This window comes from Lytechinus pictus, chromosome 17, assembly GCF_037042905.1.
Source record: "Lytechinus pictus isolate F3 Inbred chromosome 17, Lp3.0, whole genome shotgun sequence".
NCBI lineage: Eukaryota > Metazoa > Echinodermata > Echinoidea > Temnopleuroida > Toxopneustidae > Lytechinus > Lytechinus pictus.
The window spans coordinates 1,543,016-1,566,758 of record NC_087261.1 but is presented as its reverse complement, the minus strand read 5'-3'; the positions used below and the strand labels follow the sequence as shown (position 1 = coordinate 1,566,758).

The window sequence follows — 23,743 nt, the reverse complement described above, 5'->3', positions numbered from 1 at the left end:
CAATCACTTTGTTCAATACAAGGCAAAAACTATATTATTCACATCAAAAAGCCTGGTGCTATCTCTATCTCGTTCCATTTACAAGAAATTCACATTATCGTTCAAATTATTCATTTTGTTCCTATCATACATCTCTTTTATTTCCCCATTTCTTAAAATGGTTCCAAATCGTAATTAATCCATACTGAAAATGCCGTATAATTAGGATAACTGAAACATATCGCCTTTTATAAAACTAAGTCTTGTAAAAAAAAAAAGAAGAGATGTAATTATCATCAAAAACCGTGAAAGAAAATATATGTGAAAAAAAACACACACATCAAAACAGATATGAGTATGATTTGTTCAGTTTGTTCAGTTTGTTCAGTTTGTTCATATTGTTCAATATAGATATACATATATATATATACATTATTTACAGTAAAAGCCTGTTTTATCCTAATCGCATTCTATTTACAAGAACTTTACGTTATCGTTCAAATAGATTTTTTTTTTTTTGGTTCCTATCACGTATGTCTATCTGGTTTCCATTCCTTAAAATAATTCCTAGTCATTCCAAATTGAATTATATATAATATAGTGTAGGGTAATTGAAACCTAACTAGTCGTGTAAAAAACAACATAATATAAGATAAGAAATAATCATTCAAAAACGTGAAAGAAAATAGAATGTAGTAATAAAAAAAATATCAAAACAAATTTTCATATGAGAAAAGTGTTAACACACTTAACAGTTTGGACTCAATACGGGACCCAATTGTTTCCTGGAGGACTCAATATGCTTCGTTTTTTACGTTTAGATTTAGAACGGGTACTACATTTAGAAGATTCATATTTAGGAGTTTCAAAAACACCGGGACTGGCTGTATAAAGGTCTGGTTCCAGTCCACTTTTCAAGCGTTGAAGATCCCTCCTTCGCTGTCCGTTGCTGAGGATAGTGTCGGGGATGTTGATGCTAGCTAAGCCGCGAATGAATTGTTCCCTCCCAGTAGGAGTGTAACCCCGCCGTTCCCTGAATAAATCGTAGACGAGATCACAAATATTAGTCCCTTCCACGCGTCGATTATCCAGAACGAGTTCTCCACCATCAGTCCATCCAATATTGTCATGTTGCTTCATTTTATGTAAGAGCTGCGAAGCCCTTTTTACATAAATCTTTGGTATATGATGAAGAATGTCCCGCTCTATCGCATTTTCATTTTTCAAATCTGGAAGCGTGTCCAATGTTGACGATTGTGGTGTCTGAGAGCCGTCGGTAATCTCGATTGACAGTGGTGTTTTTAGAGAATCGCTTGCTCGTAGGTACTGACGAAGATATTGAGAGTAAAGTTGTGCTTTTCCATACAGATCTAAATCGTTCCTTTGAAGCACTGTTCTTATCTGTTCGTCAAGTTCGTTGACGTGATTTTCTTTTGGTGTTGATTGTGGAGATTGCAAAGTTCTTAACGTTTCTGGAGGGACCAATACCATTTTACGAGCATGTTCCATTTCCGTAGACAAGTTCCGTTTTTATTTTCGCCCGGTGACAAGGTTCGAAAGAGCGCCCAAGACAGGACCGACGAGATTGGAAATGAGAGGAATGAAGAACCCTCCTCGTTGGGTGATGATTTGCTTTCGTTCTTTTAACGGTGTTTTTCTGTCCGCCAATTTTCGGAGAAGATGTTTGTGCTTATTCAGGGAACGTTTATGCGAGGGAGAAAGTTTGACGTTACCACGGAGTACGTTGAAAACACACTCGCAGATGGCGTCGATGAGCCCGTTGTCCGCTGTCTTGAGGAGTTGACGTCGTTGCTTCGGTGAACAGTGAGCCAGTGCCTGCAGGAGAACAGCATGTGTCCGTACTCGACGAGACATGATTATTAAAATAAACCCTACATACAATTCAATCAAATTTTATACTCTCGAAACGTAAGCAAATTGAGTCTCTCCGGGAAAAATATTCGTTCGGAGACGAAATTCTTCGGGTGTATCCGGTTTTAGGTCAATAAATAAATATCCCCATTTGTCTTTCGTAGCATCGTGAAATGCTTCTTGAAAAAACTTTGAACGTGTTGGATACATTTGTCTAGCTAAACAATTAATTTGCATCTTATCCCTACAGTTCTTGAAAAGACAGTAATATTGGGTATTCAAGGATATAGTCCGTGCTTTTTTCCCTTTATGAAATAAATTTTGAGTGATGTATATCACGCTGATATTTCGGTGATGACATCCTTTGGTAAAGAGTGCTGCTACCTTTTCACAGTCTCCCGCAACATCCATCAAATCATCAATTACAAATAATGTAGGGTATTGAGGGTTTGCCAAATCATAAAAATCGACAGGGATGTTTTGATGAAACTCAATGTTAGAAATAGTACGACGCATCTCGTCGTAACTCGGTTGATCTTCTGAATAAAACCATATTATTTTTTGCGGAGGAGGGGAGATCATGGTAGAAGCATTACTCAGTAATTTCTTTACAAACTGTGTTTTACCTGAAAAGGTGGGCCCTACAACCAAACATGTAAAACTATGTTTTAAACTAGGGTCCATTTTACCACAGGAATATAATGATTGAATGACAAGGAGTAATGATACAGAGTTTGTAAGTGAAAAAAAGGTAAATTAACAAACAAGTGTATGATAAATAGTATCTCGATATAGATTTCGCATTCCCGTACAACTAAGAATTAATGCAAATGTTACAGTACACCTTCTATGATGTCACAACGTCCATCCAATTGCATAATAAAATATTTGAATGTGACATTTTTCTTAGCACGATAAAAAAGTGGAACACGAGTCAATACCATAAATTGTGTGTAAACGAGATGTTCTAGAAAGCAGAAGAGACACGGGTAACTAAAATGGAATAAACGAAAACAAAATAGGTTTCTTTTCCCATCATGACATCGCTATCAAATTGGAAACAAAACTCACTGCTTCTTCAACCACCACTTGAAGACGAAATGATATCGTCACTATCGGACTGGTTTAAATAAAGGAAGGGAAATTCCTGATCATGATCTGATGTTTTCATCAACTGACCTTCAATATAAAACCCGATAAATACCATAATGAGAAGAAGAGTAAGAGCCATTATCTGGAGTAATGAAATGTTTCCCGCCGTGCATTTTTGAAAAGTGTATCGCATATAACGAATAACCGTGCGCTCCATTATGGATGAAAGAGAGAGAGCAGACACTGTCCTTTTGTTACGATAACCCATCGATTAATGATTGAAAATGGTATGAAAATTTCTTTTATAAGCTCTTGAAAAATACGGAGAACAAAAGGGGTGTATTCAGTATACAAAGAAGTAGAAATGAAAATAAATAAATGAAATTAAAAGAATGCAAAGATAGAAAGTAATCAGAAAAAAAAGGAATTAACTCAAGTCCTTGGGAATATCAATGTGACCGTAGGGTAATGTATTGCCGCCCGGAAGTCTCACACGTTTTGTGAACACTACCCGATAATCCTTTTTGGATTGCACTGTATGTAGAGTTTTTGTTTTAGTATCCCTAACTATCTTTGATTCATGAATAGTACGTTTGCTTTCTCCTTCATCTTGAATTAGTTCTTTCAATGTCTCGTGGTTAATTGTCAAGGAATTCTGGGCATTAAGAGTAAATCCCCTTACTTTACAAATGACTTTGTTTTTATTTGTTTTGTAAGAGTAATTTTTGGGTCCACCACATACCCACGTCTGAATGTACTCCTCCCCAGTCTCATCGATCTCGTCCGTCAGATCACCTAGATAATTACCAGTTGGAGGATCGATGTGCGAAAAAGATGAATCTGTTTTAAAGACAACAGAGTCCGTATCACAATACAATACTCTGTCATCTAACAATTGGAGGACGGAGTACAGCTTCAGACGTGCCAAGGCAGTGGTAAACGATGCAATTATAATATTAGTATTTACGTTCTGGTCAATAAAACCATCGCTTTTAGAAAAGTACATTTCAAGAATGTCCTCATTGTGAATCAGAATGTCCTTGACATCGATGGTTTTATCATTAAGATACCCCAATAAATCGTTGGCGGTAGTCAAGAACTTTGTTTGGGTTAGGTTATGCCGTTCGGCAAATTTACCCCACAGCACATTGATAATCATTTTAGCGATTGCTCGAAGTCCAGGATTTTTTTCAACTTTGGAAGGATCAAGTTGAATACCTTCATGCTCCATGTAGTTTGCTATATAATCTTGTCGTTCTTTGTCTGTCTTGGCATGACAGGGGTAACCAGAGGCCTCTTGTTTGATTTTCATGAATGCATCTATATACGATGCGAATAGCCCTCCTGTGCGTGAAATCGGATCGTATGTACTGTGTTTCTGAAAATGCCATGCCTCAATGATTTTTAGGCCAGTGTATCCCATTTCTAATGCCTTCTTTATCTCCTCTGACACCCAGACCCCTTCTAAAGCCCTTTCACTGTCTGAATGGTGACAAGGGCCTTGATTGAGTGTCTCCGCACATGTACGACACAGGGGAAACGTCAATTTCTTTTCAGATCTGAATGGCAAGACGGGGTGAAAGAGATTCCTGGGAGGTATGATTTGACATTTGACAAGTCCGAATAACTCTTCTATTGGAGGGAAATCTGATAGTAAGATTTTCGGATGTCCGATAGGGTATTTAGAAAATTTATTGATATATGGGTAGAGGCTAGTAAAATCTAGGTATTTGATTTTCTCACCCTCCTTTGCTTCATAGAACAAATTGGACCCATCGGTACGCCCTCCATAAAATGAATCCCTTGGGTTTAACGGGGATTTAAATTCTTTAGCGAGGTGTTGGATGTAGGGGGATACATCGGGATGGATCCGATTTTTCTTCCATTCATGACCCCATATTTGATGGACTTTGTATCCGGCGGCTCGAAGAAGATAGAGTTTGTGCATTGTCTCATTAAAGAGAACGCCCATCTTCTTAGACGATACGGGGTTTACGAGTTGAGAATCCGGATAACAGGTCGGGCAACCATGGAAAAAACAACCAAGGAACTCCCAAACATGTTTCACCCCATCCTTTTCCCCATACCCATCAACAAATTTGCCATGTACAATACGTTCCCCTCCATTGAACGCATGGGCAATATCTATACCCTTTGTTATTGACTCGTAATGAAGCCACTCCCCCGCAGGGATGGATTGTTGTTTGCCTTTGGTGTAACCGTTCTGAGGGATGAGTGCGATTGTGTTCGGACATAGATAATTCGATCGAAAAAGTAAGTTACACGCGCTGGGAAGTGTCAGACTGTGTAGGAAAGGGTCAATTCCTCGGGGGTTTGCTTCTGTCGCCGTTATTTCTTTGAAATTTTTTCGAAAGATTTTGCAACTTTTGTGCAGTATGTTAACATCACTTTCGCAGTATGCACGAAGCTCTTCCCTCATATTGAAAATGTACCCTTCCTGACGGATCTGTTCATACCAAGTATCAAACTCGGTTTGTGCTGTCTTCATCATAGCATTATATCCATAGTATCGTTTGTCAGGTACCGGTCCTATGTAATCAGCATTTTCTCTTGTGTTGAAAAAATGGGGGAAATACCCTTTCTTCATTTCAGTAAGGCCAAACGTTTTAGGAAGTTTTGCTAAACCCATCTGAAAGAAGTTGAGGGAATCTTTTACCTCTATCTTTGGGTCTTGTGTTTTTAAGCTGATGATCTTGGCCCCATTCATGATAACATTTGGTGTGATACCTTTTGAGACAAGATGGTTCAAAAGAAAATAAGCGTCATATGCCTTTGCATTGTGAGCAATGGCTATGCTGCCATGATTTTCTTCGCTAAAGAGCCAGTTAGAAAATGCTTCAACAGTATCAGGTCCTTCAAAACTGATATGACGCCTGTCTGAAGGACCGCATCTCGTACACGAGTCCGCAGTTTTACAGTCCATACAGTCTACGCATTCCCAAGTAGCATGAACATAGTTTGGGATATGTAAACCCGTCTCTTGACAACACTCAAAATCGAAAAAAACATATTTTTTACTTTTAGAAGATTTGTTCTCAGGAGACGATTTCTTGTCTTTCTTGCTTTTTTCTTTTTGTCGTTTGGGATGGTATTTACTCTGTTGAGTTACTCTCATGAAGCACTCATGGGTTCTACCATCCACCACGTGTTTGCATATTTTACAGTAGGTGTCGGTACATTTATGGGTGTCCCCGACCCTATCCCTGTCATATACACGATCGCACGTCAAACACTTAAAACGACGTTGACAAGCCGTTTTTCCATCGTATAACGTAACATTATGGAGGCGATAACATCGCTCTGTCAGAAATGTCATTTGACAGGAAGGACAGACAATGGTGGGTGGAGGGGGATGCATTGAACTGTATGAATGTCTATCACAATTTGGTGATTGACAGTCTACACACATATTAAAGCAGTCGTGGAATCTTGCATCGTTGTACGGTTGATGACATGTATCGCACAAGTGTATGGCGCAGAGAAATGCCGACGGATTGACAATTACGTTGTAATGATTATCCGTCAAATATAAATAGAGCGTCTTCTTTGCCGGTTGTCCCGCAAAGATGAGACCCTCTTTTGAACGCGCTCTATAGATGATGAGTCTGTAGTCAGGAAGTAAAACCCTTTGAAAGGCGTTATATTGCGACGAATCAACAATCCCTTCATTAACCCCCGCATCTTTATATAATGCACGCGCCTCCATCAAGAGCCCCGCGGGTGGCCGCCTATCATTTCGAGTCCACAATCTATACTTCACATCATTCTCGGCATGGCGTTTCGCAATGACGATAGCTTTGCCGAAGCAAAGGTCATCGTCGCCAGCCGGAACTGACACGATGGATTTTTTTCTCAAAGCAGCAATTGCTTCTGGAATTCCATCAAATTTGCGCGCTTTCCCCCCTGCAGGATTTATTACATGATGGAATCTCATACTGAAACCGGGGTTTAGAAAAAAGTTTTGATTGCTGTTTAAGACTCTTTCTATTCTCTCCAGAATCAAAGATATGTCAAAATCTTTAACCATTGCCCAAGGTAGGGCTATTGGCATGTTCAATTGGTCTGATACAAGTACCAACCGTACATAATCGCGACTGGAAGTGTTATGCAACACGGTTCTTTGTAAATCTTCGAGAGCCGATCGGATGTAATCAATCGTATCAAGAATCGAGGTGGTAGGAGGGAGGTCTGAATTGAAGTCATACCAGGACTCCGTGACTCCAAAACGTTTGGACTTACGTTGATCAATGTAAGTCCACGGTGGTAAAGGCTGTTTTTCCGATTCTTCCTCATGATCCGACATATTGATTACATCTTCGGGCTCTGTATTCTTTCGTTTTGTTTTTCGTTTTCCACCCTCTTTCTCACCGGGTTTGAGTTTCTTAGTGTCAGGTCCCCCCTTTTCATGCTTTTTGAAATAGTCGGGAATAGTTTTTCTTTTTCGTCCACCCTGTTGAGTTTGTGGGGGTGAATCGAATTCATCGTCTGATGAAAAATCATGGTTGGACAATAGTGGTTGACGGTGCTGTGGGTTATTATGAGATATCCCCGCATAGGAAGGACCAGGTATACCGTTATTATCATTACCCGTGTCTCTTACACTACTATTGACAGTATAAACATCTCGTTTACTCACCGACAGGGGTTCCACATTTTTGCTATTCCTCTGTACCGCATCATCTACATCGATGAGATTTCGCACATCAGAAACCGCATCGTTCACAAAAGTCTGAGCTTGGGATGAAGAAAGCTTGAATGTCTCCGAAACCAATTTTTTTAAACGATCTCTAAATGCAGACGTGCGTTGTGACAACGATGAAGGTGTAGACTGTTGCGACATGACTAAAAAATCATTACTATTTTTACAAAACTTATAAGGATAACCAGGAATGAAAACCAGATAGACCGACAACACAACTTCACCCTACGATGTCCTGTTATAAAATGAGGTAAAAGTGAAGACATGGTCTTCACTTCTTCACTTCTTGACCAAGTTCAGACATGAATACCTCCAAGAACAAAAGTTTGAGTTGCGCAAGAGTGACTCATCTCGATACTACATCACAAAACCATAACAATAACATATGTCCATACCATCTGATGCACTTCACACATACTATTGAAAAGCTTAAAAGAAGAAGAGGTCTCCCACTTCAGGACCACTGTCCCATTTAACTTGTTTAACAATGTCCAGTCCATACCATCTGACGCACTTCACACACATACTATTGAAAAGCTTAAAAGAAGAAGAGGTCTCCCACTTCAGGACCACTGTCCCATTTAACTTGTTTAACAATGTCCAGTCCATACCATCTGACGCACTTCACACACATACTATTGAAAAGCTTAAAAGAAGAAGAGGTCTCCCACTTCAGGACCACTGTCCCATTTAACTTGTTTAACAATGTCCAGTCCATACCATCTGACGCACTTCACACACATACTATTGAAAAGCTTAAAAGAAGAAGAGGTCTCCCACTTCATTACCACTGTCCCATTTAACTTGTTTAACATTGTCCAGTCCATACCATCTGACGCACTTCACACATACTATTGTAAAGCTTAAAAGAAGAAGAGGTCTTCCACTTCATTACCACTGTCCCCGGCATTGTCCACTCTCCGAACTCTCCATTTAACGTTAACAGGCACTCCCCGCGCATATCTTCACATATTTACACACGAACGATATTTTGCAACTGAACCGGCTCCTCAGAGATCAATATAATTATTTCTCTCTCTCTCTCTCTCTTTCTCTCTCTCTCTCTCTCTCTCTCTCCATTACCTTTCCAAACTTATGCAAGAAAATTTAAATAGAAAAAAAACCAAGACATTTCATAATGCAGTTTCCAATTATAATGTCACGTCGTTTATTGAATCTCAGTACATTTCATCACATGAATATGAATGGCATATTGATTATAATATGATTTTCAATGGTTTTCCGTCGTAATTTCAAGAAGATGGTTTATCAACGATGATTATTAGCGTTTCATCATGCGTCCCCTATGTATCGCAGCGTTGATATTTTTGGACATCATTAGTAGAACCTTGAACTCCTCTGGTTCGAGCATGATCCCTTTCTTGCTTGGGTAGTATTTCTCTCCTACAGGGTAGAATTCACGGATGTCGATGTATACCTTTCCAAGGAATCGCCTCACAGTTGCGTATCTTGCCCGTTTATTTGTCATGCTGATTGTCAGTTTGCAGAGGTCAGTTCCAGATTTATTTTGAAATTGTGTTGAGATGGAGTTGGTTTCACCATCCTTATCTTTACTGCCTGCTTGAGCTTTAACGTCGTCATGATGGTCGTCATCTCGTACATCTTCATGTTCTTCGTTTCCTTGTTGACGATCTTGGATCCAGACATCCGCTGCTGGGAGTGGTTCAGAATGGGAAAATCCTCCGTCAATGTGGAGTTCGTTACCGGTATAATTCACCAATGGAGGCGAGGCACGAGACGACGAAGTGGAAGTAGAGTTGTAATAACTATACATGTTGACAAGCTGACTATTCTAGATCCAAAACTGAACGACATAAACTCACTTGTTTCCCCATATATTTATACCCTTGCTTTCCTTTATGTTTTAAAATAAAAATGACGTCAGATGCTCTTTTTATCTAGACATGTCCGACTTTGTTTCCGCCACTCGATGACGTCATTTACTTTTTCTTTATCTTTGAGACTTTTTCGAGGGATGACGTCATGTTTGTTGCGTGACGTCATATGTTTACGATGTTTCGTAAGTCTGTGACGTCATTGGTATTACGTCACAATGATGACGTCATTTGTTTTCGATGATTCGGGAACCTATGACGTCATCCAATGTTTATACCATATTTCCATTGTTTTAACTTTTAATCCATATTCCCATTGTTTTAACTTTTAATCCATATTCCCATTGTTTTAACTTTTAATCCATATCGATCCATATTTCATAATTATCGATTCATATTTCATAATCATTAATCCATATTTCATAATTATCGATTCATATTTCATAATTATTAATCCATATTTTATATTTCATAATTATTGATTCATAAATTTATTAATATTTCATATTCTATTGTTTAGAACAATAGAATATTCATAATTCATATTTCTATTGTTTAGAACAATAGGGATTAGTTATGACGCTATACGTACCCTATTACTACTTAGGTCCATGGTCATTATGTGGGACACGGCTTTCTTTCCAGCATGTATACCTTCTCTGCTACCAATAATAGGTAAAGGGGGCCAAGATCCCAAGGAGGATCCAAATCCTATTTGAGCAAAACTATGAAGAGGAGGATGAAGATGCCTTGGAAGACATGTATGAGGCCAGTACACGAGGATAAAGTGGCTCCGGAGTTACGACCAGCACAGGGTGAATCTAGGGATAAATGATCAGAAAAACAAAATTATTCCGATTCGATATCGTACACTCATACTACAATAAACATGATTAGCATAATGAATATCGAGAGGGAAGGGGTGTAGCAGGTCTAACCGAAAAAAAAAAATTGCAACACTGATAAATTTGCGTATTACGCTCTTAAGATAATATACTCGATTATACTGTATATAGACACCTTTATCGGAAACACTCAATAAGATTTCTATTGAAATACGAAAAATGTTAAATCTATAACCCCTTTCGTATTGTTCTTGGACGGATTATCGCCAAATTTTCGCAATAGTTCTCAATCCCCTTCCAGAGACCCAGGTTATCTTCTCCTGGAATGAATAACATGAAATCCCTTGGCTTTCGTAAATAAAACAAGATGAAAATTGAAAGGTTGAATTTCTGAATGCCGCACCGAAATTAGGCAGTGGTCATCAACGTCTTCCCTATACCAAACTGTCCTCTGAGCTCAATACTCTTGCCAATATTGATATCATTTTTTTAATAATAACCAATGGTGGTAACAAAAGCACAATAAAGATATTAATGTCATGCATAATAGGCCTATATAAAAATGGGGAAAATAAAGCACACTGATGATAGACCTAACGATGATATGATGAAACGACAACTCACCATCGTCATCATCGTCCTTTCGAACTGTCACTGTAAATTCACATGTATCCGTGTTCCCTGCCGCATCCCTTGCCGTGTACGACACCTGGGTTTTACCGAGGAGAAAAATACCACCGTTGGTTCCTGGTCCTAGGAAGTCCATTTCAGAGCAGCTGGACCAACTGTTCAACCCAGGCTCGGTCCATGATACCGGCGATGATGAGTCGGAGACGTTGTATGTGTCGTCATCGATGGCGACGTCGATATTTTCAGGACATCCTTCGATGACAACGGGCTCGTCATACTGAGCTGTTTAAAAAATGATTCGCTGCATTCATCATTTGCGGATAGTATAAAAGGGTCGAAATAGGGAGCCTTTAAAGTGTCATCGACATGGCAAGACGATGTGAGATACTTTGTCGTGTCATGTCGACTTAATAGCCTAATGTCGACATGGCGAGGTACGTTATCCTGCCAAGTCGGCCTTTGAAAAATAATTGCACGTTGACATGACAAGATACGTTTCATTGCCAAGTCGGCATGTCGACATGGCGAGATAACTATTCGACTTGGCACGATAAAATATTTCGGCATGTGGACAACACAATTTTATAAGTCGACTTGGCAAGATAACATATCTCGCCACGTCAACATAATAAGGCTGCCAAGTTGACATGGTAAGATTAACAATCTTGCCATGATGTCGTCATGTTGATGGTACTTTAAAGGGTCCGTAGTTGGATACCGTTGATGCAAATAAACATTCGATTACATTCCTAATGTAATGTCCGTATTAAACTGATCATTATCATCATCGTCGATCATCATTATTATCATCATCATTGTTGGTATTATTACTATCATGATAATTTCCTTAATATGCCAAGAGCTTACTTGTTGAGATGATTTTAGCGGTTTGGGGGCTAATAACCAGCTCGCTACCATTCGTCAGCGTCACTGTTGGGTTGTGAACATTGAGAGAAGAATTCTTCATGTCGTACTCGTAGATCCCGGCTTGCTGGTTGAATGGTCCACCCTGCATGCCAATCCAGAAGAGTTTGCTACCATACTTGCTCATCGAAGGCATCGCCTGGGTAAAGGTTGGGAACACATCCAGGGTGCGATCACTGGACCCATCTCCGTTAGTGAAGCCTAACTTCGTGTAATTTGTGAAGTAAAACAATCGCACTGGCAAAGGAATAGTGAAAGAGAATTATACACGCATGTCTGCATCATGTACATCCTTATAATTTCTTGTATAGACCCCAATTGGTGCAAAAATCGATTTTAATTAAGTTATTATTTTGTATTACCAAAAACCGTAGCTGGAGGATAGGAAGGGGGTGGAAGAATTTTGAAGACTACTTAAAAGAATGACCACCGTTACCTCATTCAAAGCTAAATTTAAACAGCATCTTCTTGCCACTTACAACTGATTCCTTTAAACCGAACCAAAACTAAACAAACAGTTATATGATATATTTTGTTTTGTCCTTTTTTGTCATGTATTGTAATATTGTAACTTGTTTCATGTATTATATCAATTGTTATTCCCTGTTTTTATTCTTACTGTAATTTATTTGCTGTATTTGTATCACTGTAATTTATTTGTCATGGATCCCCCTGCTTTTCAAGCCTCTGGCTTTCCTAGGGTGTTTGATCCTCACATTTTACATTGTATATATCTACTCATGTGATTTTTTTACGTAATAAATAAATTGAAGACATTCTTTTTAATGTTGTTCCTTCTAACAAGATCCGCAACAATTGTTTACCTTACAGTGTTACAAATAACATGATCGCTGCTATTGCTGCGATTAACTTATCACAGATTATATCCAGGGCCCCGTCTTACAAGGAGTTTCGATTAATCTGATTAACCTCAACTATGGAAAGCCATGCAGCAACGCCCACATCTAAAAATGCCTGTTTGTTCATTTTTCTCCCAGATATGTGGTATATACATATATTCATCGACTTCATGACAAGTGTGTTCGCCTTTATTTACAAAGGATATTTTGCAAATTTCCTGTAAAACAAATGATAAAACTTATGGCTTTCCATATAGTTAATATTGATTGGATCAATCGTAAGTCTTTGTAAGACGGGGTCCAGAATTTGTTGATGATATATGTTAATTTCTTAAAATTTCTAAAATACTTTCTTCGTAACATTAACCCAGTGGCGAGATCTCATTCTATTTATGTGTATTAATGTAAGCGAGAGTAAACGTGGTAAATTGTGAACTTGGTCGTACCTGCTTGATCAGCACACACCTCAGTGGCTATGACATCTGCACTAATAGGTTTAACAGCCACCAAGATGGTGGTGTTTGTGGTGGCAGCTTGGGTTGCCTTTACAATCTCATCTGGAAAGTGCGCTGTCCAGAAGACTCCTCTGTTAAGAAAGAAGAGGGGAATAATTACATGCAGAAATGTGGATCAGAAATATATGCACAGTGTTAAAAATCATAGTAAGTGAATCTTGGGATATATTGAAGATTTTTTTTTTTTTTTGGGGGGGGGTGATGGCTTTTGGGTTGGCAGTGAAATATCAAATAATTTTCGCAAACTGTCGTGATTTTGTCCACATAGCGTGCTTGGCCAAAGATGTGGCTATAAGTTGTCAAGTAAATGCACTTTGAAAGAGAGACGGCCAGACCGGTCATTTTAACAACGTTTTACAAAGTTTTACAGGATTACCCCTTTGATTACTTACCCGTTGATTGAATCAGTCAAGATTGAAGTAGGCATGGCAGGAGAGTTCAAGTATCTATAGACTTCTTGAACGGAGCTGCCATCTAGATTGGCGCGCGAGATGGCTCCGTCGTTAAACATCGTCCAGTAGATCTTTCCATTCAACAGATCCAGAGCAATAGAATTAGGACCTGAACAGAGAATTTAAAGAAAGTTTCTCGATATATAAGATAATACCTATGTGCCGTCGAAAATAGGGGGCTCTGGAACTAAAACTTTCTCTTAAAATGGGGGTCCTCGGAACGACTCTGGGATCAACGATTGCTATTAAAGTGCTTTGTTCTGGAACTGACCATATCAAAAATTTGGGCATTTGGAGCGGCCCATTAATTTTGGTGCCGTCTTGTTCATGATGAGCGTGGACTGGAATGAGGAACCACAAATTTGAAGGTCTCCGGAACGGAAAAATTCGGAATTTTCATGGCTTTCTAAATTGGTGATGCTCTGGAACGGAAATTTAGGTTAAAAATGGGGATCTCGACCGCAGAACATACTTATCATACCTTTTCCTTAGTACCCCCCCCCCCCCCATGAAAGTGGGCTTGCGCCCTGAAATATATCAATCCAACAAGAAGAAAAATATGGCCTGATGTTTCCACCCCTATGTCTGTGTTGAATTCAAATCATAACTGATCAAGACAAAAAAGTCCTTTCGAGATGCAACAAACTGACAAATCTTTTTTATTCGACTGTATTCTCCATGCGATCAACATGTGACTGAAATGTTTATAATAAAGTCTCCTGACATCGCCCTTGTTTGATGCATTTTCTGGGAGGAAATTTGGATGTTAGGCCTGCAGATAGGAAGAAAAATCACTTTACTTACTCTGTGTCAGTATTATGAGTTCTTGGGGACTGTTTCCATCAATGTTGATTCGATTTATCATGCCATTCGGGAAATCGTTCCAATACACCATTTGATTGTTCGGATCGTAGTCAATGCCCGATACAGTATTACCTGCACGTAGAGGTATCATGGTGAACTGAGTCTCCAAGATGTTGCTATCATCCCGAGGCTCCGGCAGGGAAGCATAGAGGATACCCGGTGTGCTGTCATCACCAATAAATATCTGAGCCAGGTCTGTATGATTGTGAAGGCGTTAAAGATAAATTCCAGTTTTGGTAACGATCTAAAAATGACTTTTTACAGAATCTAATATAATGACCACCTAAGTGTCTGTTTGTATGAATAAAAAATATGTGCCAAAGGATTCTGGAAGAAATTGTGTAATTGCTGAGAAATAAGCAAAATAAGCGCGGATTCGGTCACTTCCGTCGGGTCTTTATTTTAGCAATAATAATACACTGTCCCACGTGTGCCTATCTGTGTTGGTGATCTTCAGTGTGAACATTTTTCAGCGTAGATTTCAAGATTTCACAAAGTTCAGTTTATGTAACTGTACCAGATCTAGATCCTCGATGATATACTGACAATTAAGCCTTGTTTTACAGACTTTCGCATGAAATCAGTGTTTACTGCAAATACTGGAATTTAAAGTAGCACAAAGTGGGGTTTTTTTTTCAATCGCAAAACATCGGTTGATTGTATGGTTGATTGCACAGCCATGAGTTATCCCACTCTTTCACACGGTTAAAAAAAATCGTAATTTGAATGATGATTCCAGTGAAAAAAAAGGCTAATGACGAATTTCAAGCAAGTGTGAAACCAAACTTGAATCACGAATGCTAATCACAATCACGAATTCAAATTCGATTCCGGATGTGAATTTCAGTAAGTTTTACTCAAATTACGGTACGAATTTTCCGTGTGAATGATCCGATGATTCTAAATACAGTGAAATGCGAACTGCAATCATCATTCGTTACAATGATGATTAGAGATTCACGTGGGAAAAGGCCATCCACTGATCAGTATGATATTCCGCCCTTTCATGCGGAAAAAATATTCGTAATTTGAATGATGATTCCAGTGAAAAATAAGGCTAATGACGAATATTTAGCACGTGTGAAACCAATTACTACAGTGCGTATCAAAAAAAAGTTTACACTTTGAAAAAGCCCTGGGAATAAAAAAATATACAACATGTGGATATTTTTATCACTTATAATCTTGGGTTTGGGTCTCATCTATCCAATGGAAGTAAAAGTTATGACAGAATGTTACACTTGAGCGAGTACTGTCCATCTTTGTAAAGCTCGCAGAAATCTGTTTGAAAGTCAAAAAGGGGCGTAAGCTTTCGATCCTAGCAGAATCTTCGTCGGAGGCAAAATGACAAACATATAAAGTGGAACAACCATAATATAGACCACAAACAAGCTACAGCAACGCTAGAAACAAGGAGACAAAAGGGGCATTAGTGAGTAGAGAAGACCAATCAGGTTAGTGAAGGGGATGAAAGAAAAGGAGTAGGCAGACACAAAGGGAAGTTAGTGTAAGTAAGGCCAGTAAAAAGCCTCAAGCCAAGAGGGATTAAGATAATGAGGCAGGCAACATCAAACAGGATCTGGAACAAAACAGTGATAATGGGATGAATAACAGAGAATTAGTGAGAGGTGGGTCAAACAGGTTACAAAGAAAGGCATAATAAACTGGTGCATAAGAGTGGGGAAAAAAAGGAAAAGAATGGGGAACAACTGATAATGTGCAAAAGACATATAAGTATATATGATAAAGCATTAAACAAACTAAGAGAAGGTAAGTGTAAATATGTATCTATAAGTGATATGTATATAAATATATCCAAAAAAGAAATGTATATGAAAAAATATTAATACACATATGGTGTAACTGATATTGTAATCCGCTAGGTGTGACGGGAAAAAAACATAAGACTATATAGTAGGAAAAAAAAAAAACCTGTATATGTGAAAAAGAGGAAGCAAATTGCCTAAAAAGGTAAAAGCAAATATAGAAGAGAGGGGGTGTATTATGAAGAAACCATAGTATACATGTAAATAAGTAAATGTGGTAAATCTAAAAGAGGTGAGTGGAGAAACAAAAAAAATATATATATAATAATTATTATATCGCCTGAATAAGGAAGGAAAAATTGGAGCTGAGCTTGTATGAGATATGGGAGGAAAGTAGAGGAAGAAACTATAATGTAACTATTCAAAAGAGCTGAGGGGAAAAATTATATGTATATATAAATTGAAAGTGGATAGGAAAGAATAATCAGTCGTTCCCCTCTTGGATGTTCAGGCCATGAGGTTGGGTGGTGCGAAGTCGTCTCATCTAGAGCTTCTCCCTGCTAGTACGGACTGAGTCAGGACGGGTACCTAAAGATTCGATGCCCTGTAGCATCATGTCAGTGATGGAGTGGTTGGGGAGGTTAAAATGGCGGCCAACTGGAGTGTCCAGCTTTGCTGCGTTGACGGTGGATCTGTGCCCGTAGAATCGTTTCTTGAGTGTGGTCTTGGTTTCCCCTATGTATTGTACCCTACAAACTCTGCAAGTGATGAGATATACAACGTTAGTGGTAGTGCATGTGATGTTGCCCTTGATTTGGTGAGGCAGGCTGGTAGAGTTGCTGGTGAAAGTATCGCCCTCGTGAAGGTGTATTTCACATATGATGCACCTGTTGCTGGTGCATTTGAAGGTGCCATGCTGTATGGGAGAAGAATGGTTAGTGAGGGAGGGCACTTCAGCACGAACAATGAGGTCCCTGAGATTCGGTGGGCGTCGGTATGCTAGAAGGGGAGTATCGGGAACGGCCTGTTGGAGACGATCAGAAGTGTGTAAAATGTGGTGGTTATCACACAGGATTTTGCGGAGAGGGGGTAGATTGGGATGGAAGGTGGTCACAAGCGGTATTCTGTGGGTGGTCTCCTTGTCACTTTTTGGTTTGAGAACTTCAGATCTGGGGAGAGAACGAACTTTGGTAATTGCCAGTTGGACTGCCCTGGCCCCGTGGCCCCTGGCACAGAGATGTTTCTGCAAATTCCTGGCATGGAAGGAAAAATCAGGGTCCTCGGAGCAGATACGGCGAAGTCTGAGGGCTTGACTGTAAGCGATGCCGGTTTTGCAGTGACGGGGGTGGCAGCTGGATGAGTGGAGGTACTGGTGGGTATCTGTGGGTTTAGAGTATAGGGTAGTGGTGATACCATTAGACTTTTTCTGGACTGTAACATCAAGGAAATGGGTTTCCTGTTGGGATAAATCAGAAGTGAATTTGATGGTCCTGTGAAAGGAATTGATGTGGTCAATGAATGTATGGAGGCTGTCTTCATCCCTGGTCCAGATGAAGAAAATGTCGTCTATGTAACGCCACCAAATCCATGGGCGACAGGGGGCTGAATCTAACATCTGCTGTTCCAACTTGGTCATGAAGAGACAGGCGAATGAAGGAGCCATCCGGGTGCCCATTGCTGTACCGAATATCTGTAGGTAGTGCTTGCCCATGAATGTGAAGTTGTTTTTTGTTAGTACATGAGACATCAGAGATTTGATATCGGATATGGGGGGACTGGAATGGCCACTAGCGGCCAAGGCTTCACATGATGCTTGGATACCTTCGTCGTGGGGAATGCTGGTGTACAGTGAAGAAACATCGAAAGTGCCGATGATCGCAGTCTCGGGTATCTGGTCCTTGATGTCATTTAGTTTCCTGAGAAAGTCTGGAGTGTCGTGGTTGTAAGAGGGTGCACGTGAGACAATTAGGGGCTTAATGTGGTAATCAACAAGAAGGGAGATGTTCTCTGTTGAGGAACCATTTCCTGAGAGGATGGGTCGACCGGGGTTGCCAGGTTTGTGGATCTTCGGGAGGAGATAGAAGCGGGCAGGTTTAGCATTAGTAGGGGAGAGAAATTTGTGGGCATTCTCAGAGAGATGCTTGTGTTCTTTCATGTCATTCAGTGTCGATTGGATCTGTAGGGAGAAATTACAAGTAGGGTCAGAATCGAGGAGTGCATAGTGAGATCGATTATTGAGATGTTTCATGGCTTCATCGATGTACTGCTGGCGGTCCATAACAACGACGGCTGATCCTTTGTATGCAGGCTTGATGATGGTGTCGGACCTGTTTTTGAGTGATGAGAGAGCCTGGCGTTCTTCTCGAGGAAGGTTGTCATGTGCTCTGGTGTCGAGGGTATCTGTTGAGCGAACTTGGGATGAGACAGCTTGGATGTAAGTTTCAAGGGAAGGAACTCTATTCTTAGGTGGAATCCATGTGCTTTTCTTGTAGAAGGGCTCGGGATCAGAAGGGGTGCATCTAAAAAGAACTCTTTGAGACGTATCCTGCGATAGAATGTAGAGAGGTCTTGGCTGAGAGCTATCTGTTCAACTTCTGGTGGCGTGGGGCAAAATCTGTTTGCGCAGAAATGCTCGTTTTCACGCTGTGTCAATGGGAAAGGGCGAAATCAAACTTACCCTGCGAAACATTTCTCATACATTTCCCTTGCAATTTTAGTCAATTGAAATAAAACGGATACATTCAAGCATTTTGCCACCAAAATTGAAATTTTAACATTTAGTAAGCACAATCTTCACTTTTTTTGTGCCAGCTGGATATGAGGAAAACTGAATCTGAAAAAAAGTTTATATCAGACATCTCCAGCATTTTTTCACCAAGTTTTTATCATTTAAAGTGGGTTTACATTCCATTTTTCATTTAATACTTGTTTCTCGACACTTTTCCCAAGCTTTGACAATGATTAACTAAATGAAAATCAAGCCTAAGCCATTTCATGTAAATCACAGCTCAGTGTAAAGCAAAAACGTATCGATGGCCTCGGTGTGTGGGGGAGTGGGGTGGGGAGCAATGCACTCTTCGAAGTGTTTTGGGCAAGGAAACATGTTTTAAAAGGTAAAAGATATCTTCAAATCAATGTTACTAGCTAAATTCCATGTGTTCTTCATGATAAAGGTCTACTTTTATTTGCATAACTATTTCAAAGTTCTGCGCAAATCATTTTTCACTAACTTTTCAAAAGTAAGTGGTGCTCACTCAAGCGGAAATATTTTTCGACAGTTATATCGTCATTTGCTTAAATGAATCTGTACCAATGTAAAAATGTGGAAAAAACTTCAGGATATTACAAATGTGTAATTTTACAGGATTTTTTCAAAGTGTAAACTTTTTTTTGATACGCACTGTAGAACATGATTAGAATCACGAAATCTAATCACAGTCGCTATTACAATAGCAATTATCATTGCAATGATGATTCGAGATTCACGTGTAAAGAGGCCCCTTATTGCACAGTAAACTGATTTTGGCACCTTTTTGTGTCCTCGTATTGTGTCTGGACATACTTACCCATAAAGATCATCTATTTCTAATATCTTAATTCATTGCAAGAAAATATGAAACACATGTTTAGGTTAAAAATGTGATCTTATACAATTACGGGTACAGTTAGCAATATCATACGTAACTTCTGAAATGGTACCTTGTTATAGTTCTTGGATTGGTCAAAGTTTGAGGGGCGCTTACACATCGCCAGTTTGTATAAGTCGTTGTCTCCAAAGTCGGATGCAATTAAAGCCATTGACTAGAGTTGGGCTTTGGTTACAGCGTTTCGCAATTTCTTTTTATTTTATTGTATATACTTAATATATCATACGTAATAAAGCCTCGTTTTCAGGGGATTACAAACGTTTTGCAACGGTTTTGCAAGGACACGAATGTAAAACAAAATACATGTAGTAATGTATTCTATGCGACAAAAGTGCGCAAAACGTGAGCTAAAAGAGAGATTTTGTTAAAATAAAATTACTCACGAACGAACGAAAAAATACTCTTTTAGCGCGTCTTGTCATTCTTGTCGAAACTTTTAAACCAACCTGTGAATACCAGTGAACTTGATAAACAAATAAACGCCTAATACCCCCTCCCAAAATATAAATACGAAAATATGAATATATCAACATTAATTAATTACAACATAAATACTTACTCCCTTGAATGCCTAAGGATAGCCCGAGAAGCACCAGCATATAAATTCCTTGATGCGCCATAATTATGATGACGATCTTGTGGATACGTCTTCTTTCTTCAACTGATATGAAAACAAGTGCATTCGATCTTTTCCTAAAGATGAGTTTCGCTCGTAATTGGACGGTATACCTGCATATTATGAAGGATATTCATTGTCTTATTATTTTGGTTGATAATTATGTAGGCTTTATTACCTAATGGTTTGTTTTCAGGGGCCGGGAGGGGGGGGGGTCTCATTCTGTCTCTGCATGGCCTTACTTCTTGTGTACCTGGGCACATAGAATCGCCCAAACTCTACCTATGTACACATTATGTCAATTGAACTCATATTGATGATTTGTTTTGCAAAAACGCCGGTGTTGTTTAACACCAGCCTGGTATCTTTATCGGTCCACACCAGAGAAGTGTTGAAACAACACCGGTTTGGCGTTAGGCTAACAATTTGGCATTTAAGCAACACCAATTATTGTTAACCCAATATCGGTTTGATTCTTAACTGGTGTGTTTCAACTCCTCTCTGGTGTGTACCGATATAAATACCAGGCTGGTGTTAAATTAATATCGGCGTTTTTGCAGTGTATTAGGGCCTGGCCCTAATTGATAAATATATTGAAATACATAATGCCTTCCAACTAGCTACATATGGATAATTCATCGATGATCTTAACCTTCAGGACTGGTGAATATTCATGGAATACCATCGTTAATGTTCTATTATTTTCATGATTTTTGTTTGTTCATAGGCCTAGATGATGAGCAGGGTTACCAAAAGCTGCCACCAATAAAAGCAAAAAGAGCTGATCTACATCTCAATCGTTGCTATTCTGTCTCTTTCAAGGTTACACCTACGAAACACTCAAATTGACGATGGTGTGCCAAGAAATAACCCCCCCCAAAAAAAAAAAAATTGATAATAATAATTAACAAAATAATAAATGAATTAATAAATAAATAAAAAAATAAATAAATGAAACAAATAAATAAATAAAATAAATAAATAAATAACATAAATAAAACATAAACAAAAAAAAATAAAAACAAATGAATAAATAAATAAATAAATAAAAATGAAATAACCTATGACCGGTCTGGGAAGCGTTTCTTGAAAGGACTATAGTCAGACATTTGAGTCTTGTTTTATCCGACAGTTACCATAGTAACTGTGCTTCTAAGCCAATTAGAATAAAGGAAATATGTCAGATCTCGCAAGTTGTCGGACGAAAAATATTGATGGAACGCTCTCGTGGAATTGATATGGCCCATTATATTGTGACATAATCCAAATGAAGGAATCTATACTGATTCTGTACCAGCATAGATAACATATATATTAGTAATGTTATGTTACTGTGATCTCTTATCATACCAGGCTAATGAAATCATAAAATGATGATAAAAATTTATCTTCCTGAATATGTAATTGCGTCACTCCTTTCCGTCTCAGAGCGATTGATAATAATAATATTAATATTACCACTACTACTACTACTACTACTACTACTACTACTACTATACTACTACTACTACTACTATACTACTACTACTACTACTACTAGTAACTACGTCATATTTTTAAGCAGGGTATCCCAGCACTTAACTTCCGAAAACAGTAGGCCTCCTGTTCTCCCAGTGGGCCTGCTTAACATGATTATGTTATTATGGCTGGAAGGGCGGAATACGAGACAGATATGGTTCTTCGACAGATAAGGTTCCCCCACCCATTCTTATTGTAGTTGTTGATTGGTTTTTAAACTCTCATTCAAAAAATAATATATGCGCCAATCAAAATTGTCTTATCATATCACTTTACTTTTCATTTTCAGTTAGGCCTTATATTACCATTTAACAGATTTGAAAAAAATATATATATAACTAGTTATTTGGATAGAATACACTGCCCCCTGTATAGGCTCCTACGGATCACTCCTTCTAAAAAAGGATCCACTATTCATATTTAGGGAGACGAGATTTAGACAGAAAATTTTGATATCATTTATTCTTAAATTATGTAGCATTCCAAAGTTGAAAAATGGTTGAATATAAAATGTAAATAAGGCACCTATCCATATTATATTATGAATAGTAGCCCATATATGCTACTATGCATATCAGTCATGACATATGATTTATCATAAATAGCTAAATAAAATAGATTTTAATGGGAGCAGGAAGAGCCACCCCTTACTCCAGTCAAAGGAATTAGCTGCCTTTGTGAACAACAACTTTATCAATTTTCCTTTTATATCTATCTGGCTTATATTATTTATGTAAGGCTTTGTAGGTAATTTTGGTTATTCGCCATACAGGCCTTTGTTTGTATTTTATATAAAGATGTCTTATGGTCGCTATTTTGTAGCTATCTAATATGATATGAAGAGTTTGACTCCAAATGGGACTAAATCCATTTTTGACCATAATTGGGAAGGTTGGCAAAAATTAATTCTTAATTTGAGTTTTATTCCAAAAGGAGCTAAATCCATAATACGGTCATTTAATTTGCTTAATTTTATTACTTTACTTGGAAATTATCGATGGATAAACGTCAGAAAAGATGGAAAAAATAGGTCCAATGTTTACATGGTTTATACGTTTCGTGTTCAATTCCCAATGGTGAATTTAAAAACCTTGATTTACAGAAAAAACGCTAAATGTGAATTTAACTTCTTGTAGAATAAAACTCTTCATATCATATCATTTAATATCAATAATTCTGTATATTTACAGAATTTATTTTCACTGTTTTCATACTTGTATTTTACTCTTTTTATCATGTTTTCCCAGGATTTTACAGGAGACTATAGTTTATTGCCGAATAGACGTCCTGGTTAAATACAGTAGAAATAAATAAATCTTATAATTTCACTTCTAAAACAAAATTCAATTTTGATACCAGCCCATACCAAAATCTCTCCTTTTCTCCTTCTTTGTTTAACAAACATGCACACACACATATGCACAAAACAATTGTTCTTATGTATTTGTTCTTTCCCACAAGTAAACAGCGGCGTAACAGGGGGTCGGTGGCGGGGGGGGGGGGGGGGCGGGGGCAAGAGCCAAAAATGTCCCGGTCTTATGATGTAAACAAAATTTTCATGATACACGAGCGTTTGCACGAAGCTTT

The 23,743-nt window shown here is 38.5% G+C and overlaps 2 protein-coding genes across 3 annotated transcripts; both read right to left on the bottom strand.

Annotated features, from left to right (window-relative positions):
• Positions 1–8,814: 8,814 nt before the first annotated feature.
• LOC129281048 (uncharacterized) lies at positions 8,815–20,826 on the bottom strand. 2 transcript variants are annotated; one of them, XR_010296232.1, is made up of 8 exons: positions 20,582–20,707; positions 14,550–14,804; positions 13,686–13,854; positions 13,225–13,364; positions 11,862–12,155; positions 10,989–11,276; positions 10,112–10,340; positions 8,815–9,334 (listed from the first exon to the last, which is right to left on the bottom strand). XR_010296232.1 is itself a non-coding variant. In XM_054917037.2 (7 exons), the coding sequence occupies exons 1-7, from the start codon at positions 20,640–20,642 to the stop codon at positions 10,231–10,233; spliced, it is 1,317 nt and encodes a 438-aa protein (XP_054773012.2). In that variant the 5' UTR covers positions 20,643–20,826; the 3' UTR covers positions 8,815–10,230. The 2 variants fall into 2 exon arrangements, 1 of the variants encoding a protein (XP_054773012.2); XM_054917037.2 differs by having other exon boundaries at positions 8,815–10,340; positions 20,582–20,826.
• LOC135157211 (uncharacterized) lies at positions 8,946–9,458 on the bottom strand. The gene has a single exon (XM_064112135.1). The coding sequence runs from the start codon at positions 9,456–9,458 to the stop codon at positions 8,946–8,948; it is 513 nt and encodes a 170-aa protein (XP_063968205.1).
• Positions 20,827–23,743: the final 2,917 nt, after the last annotated feature.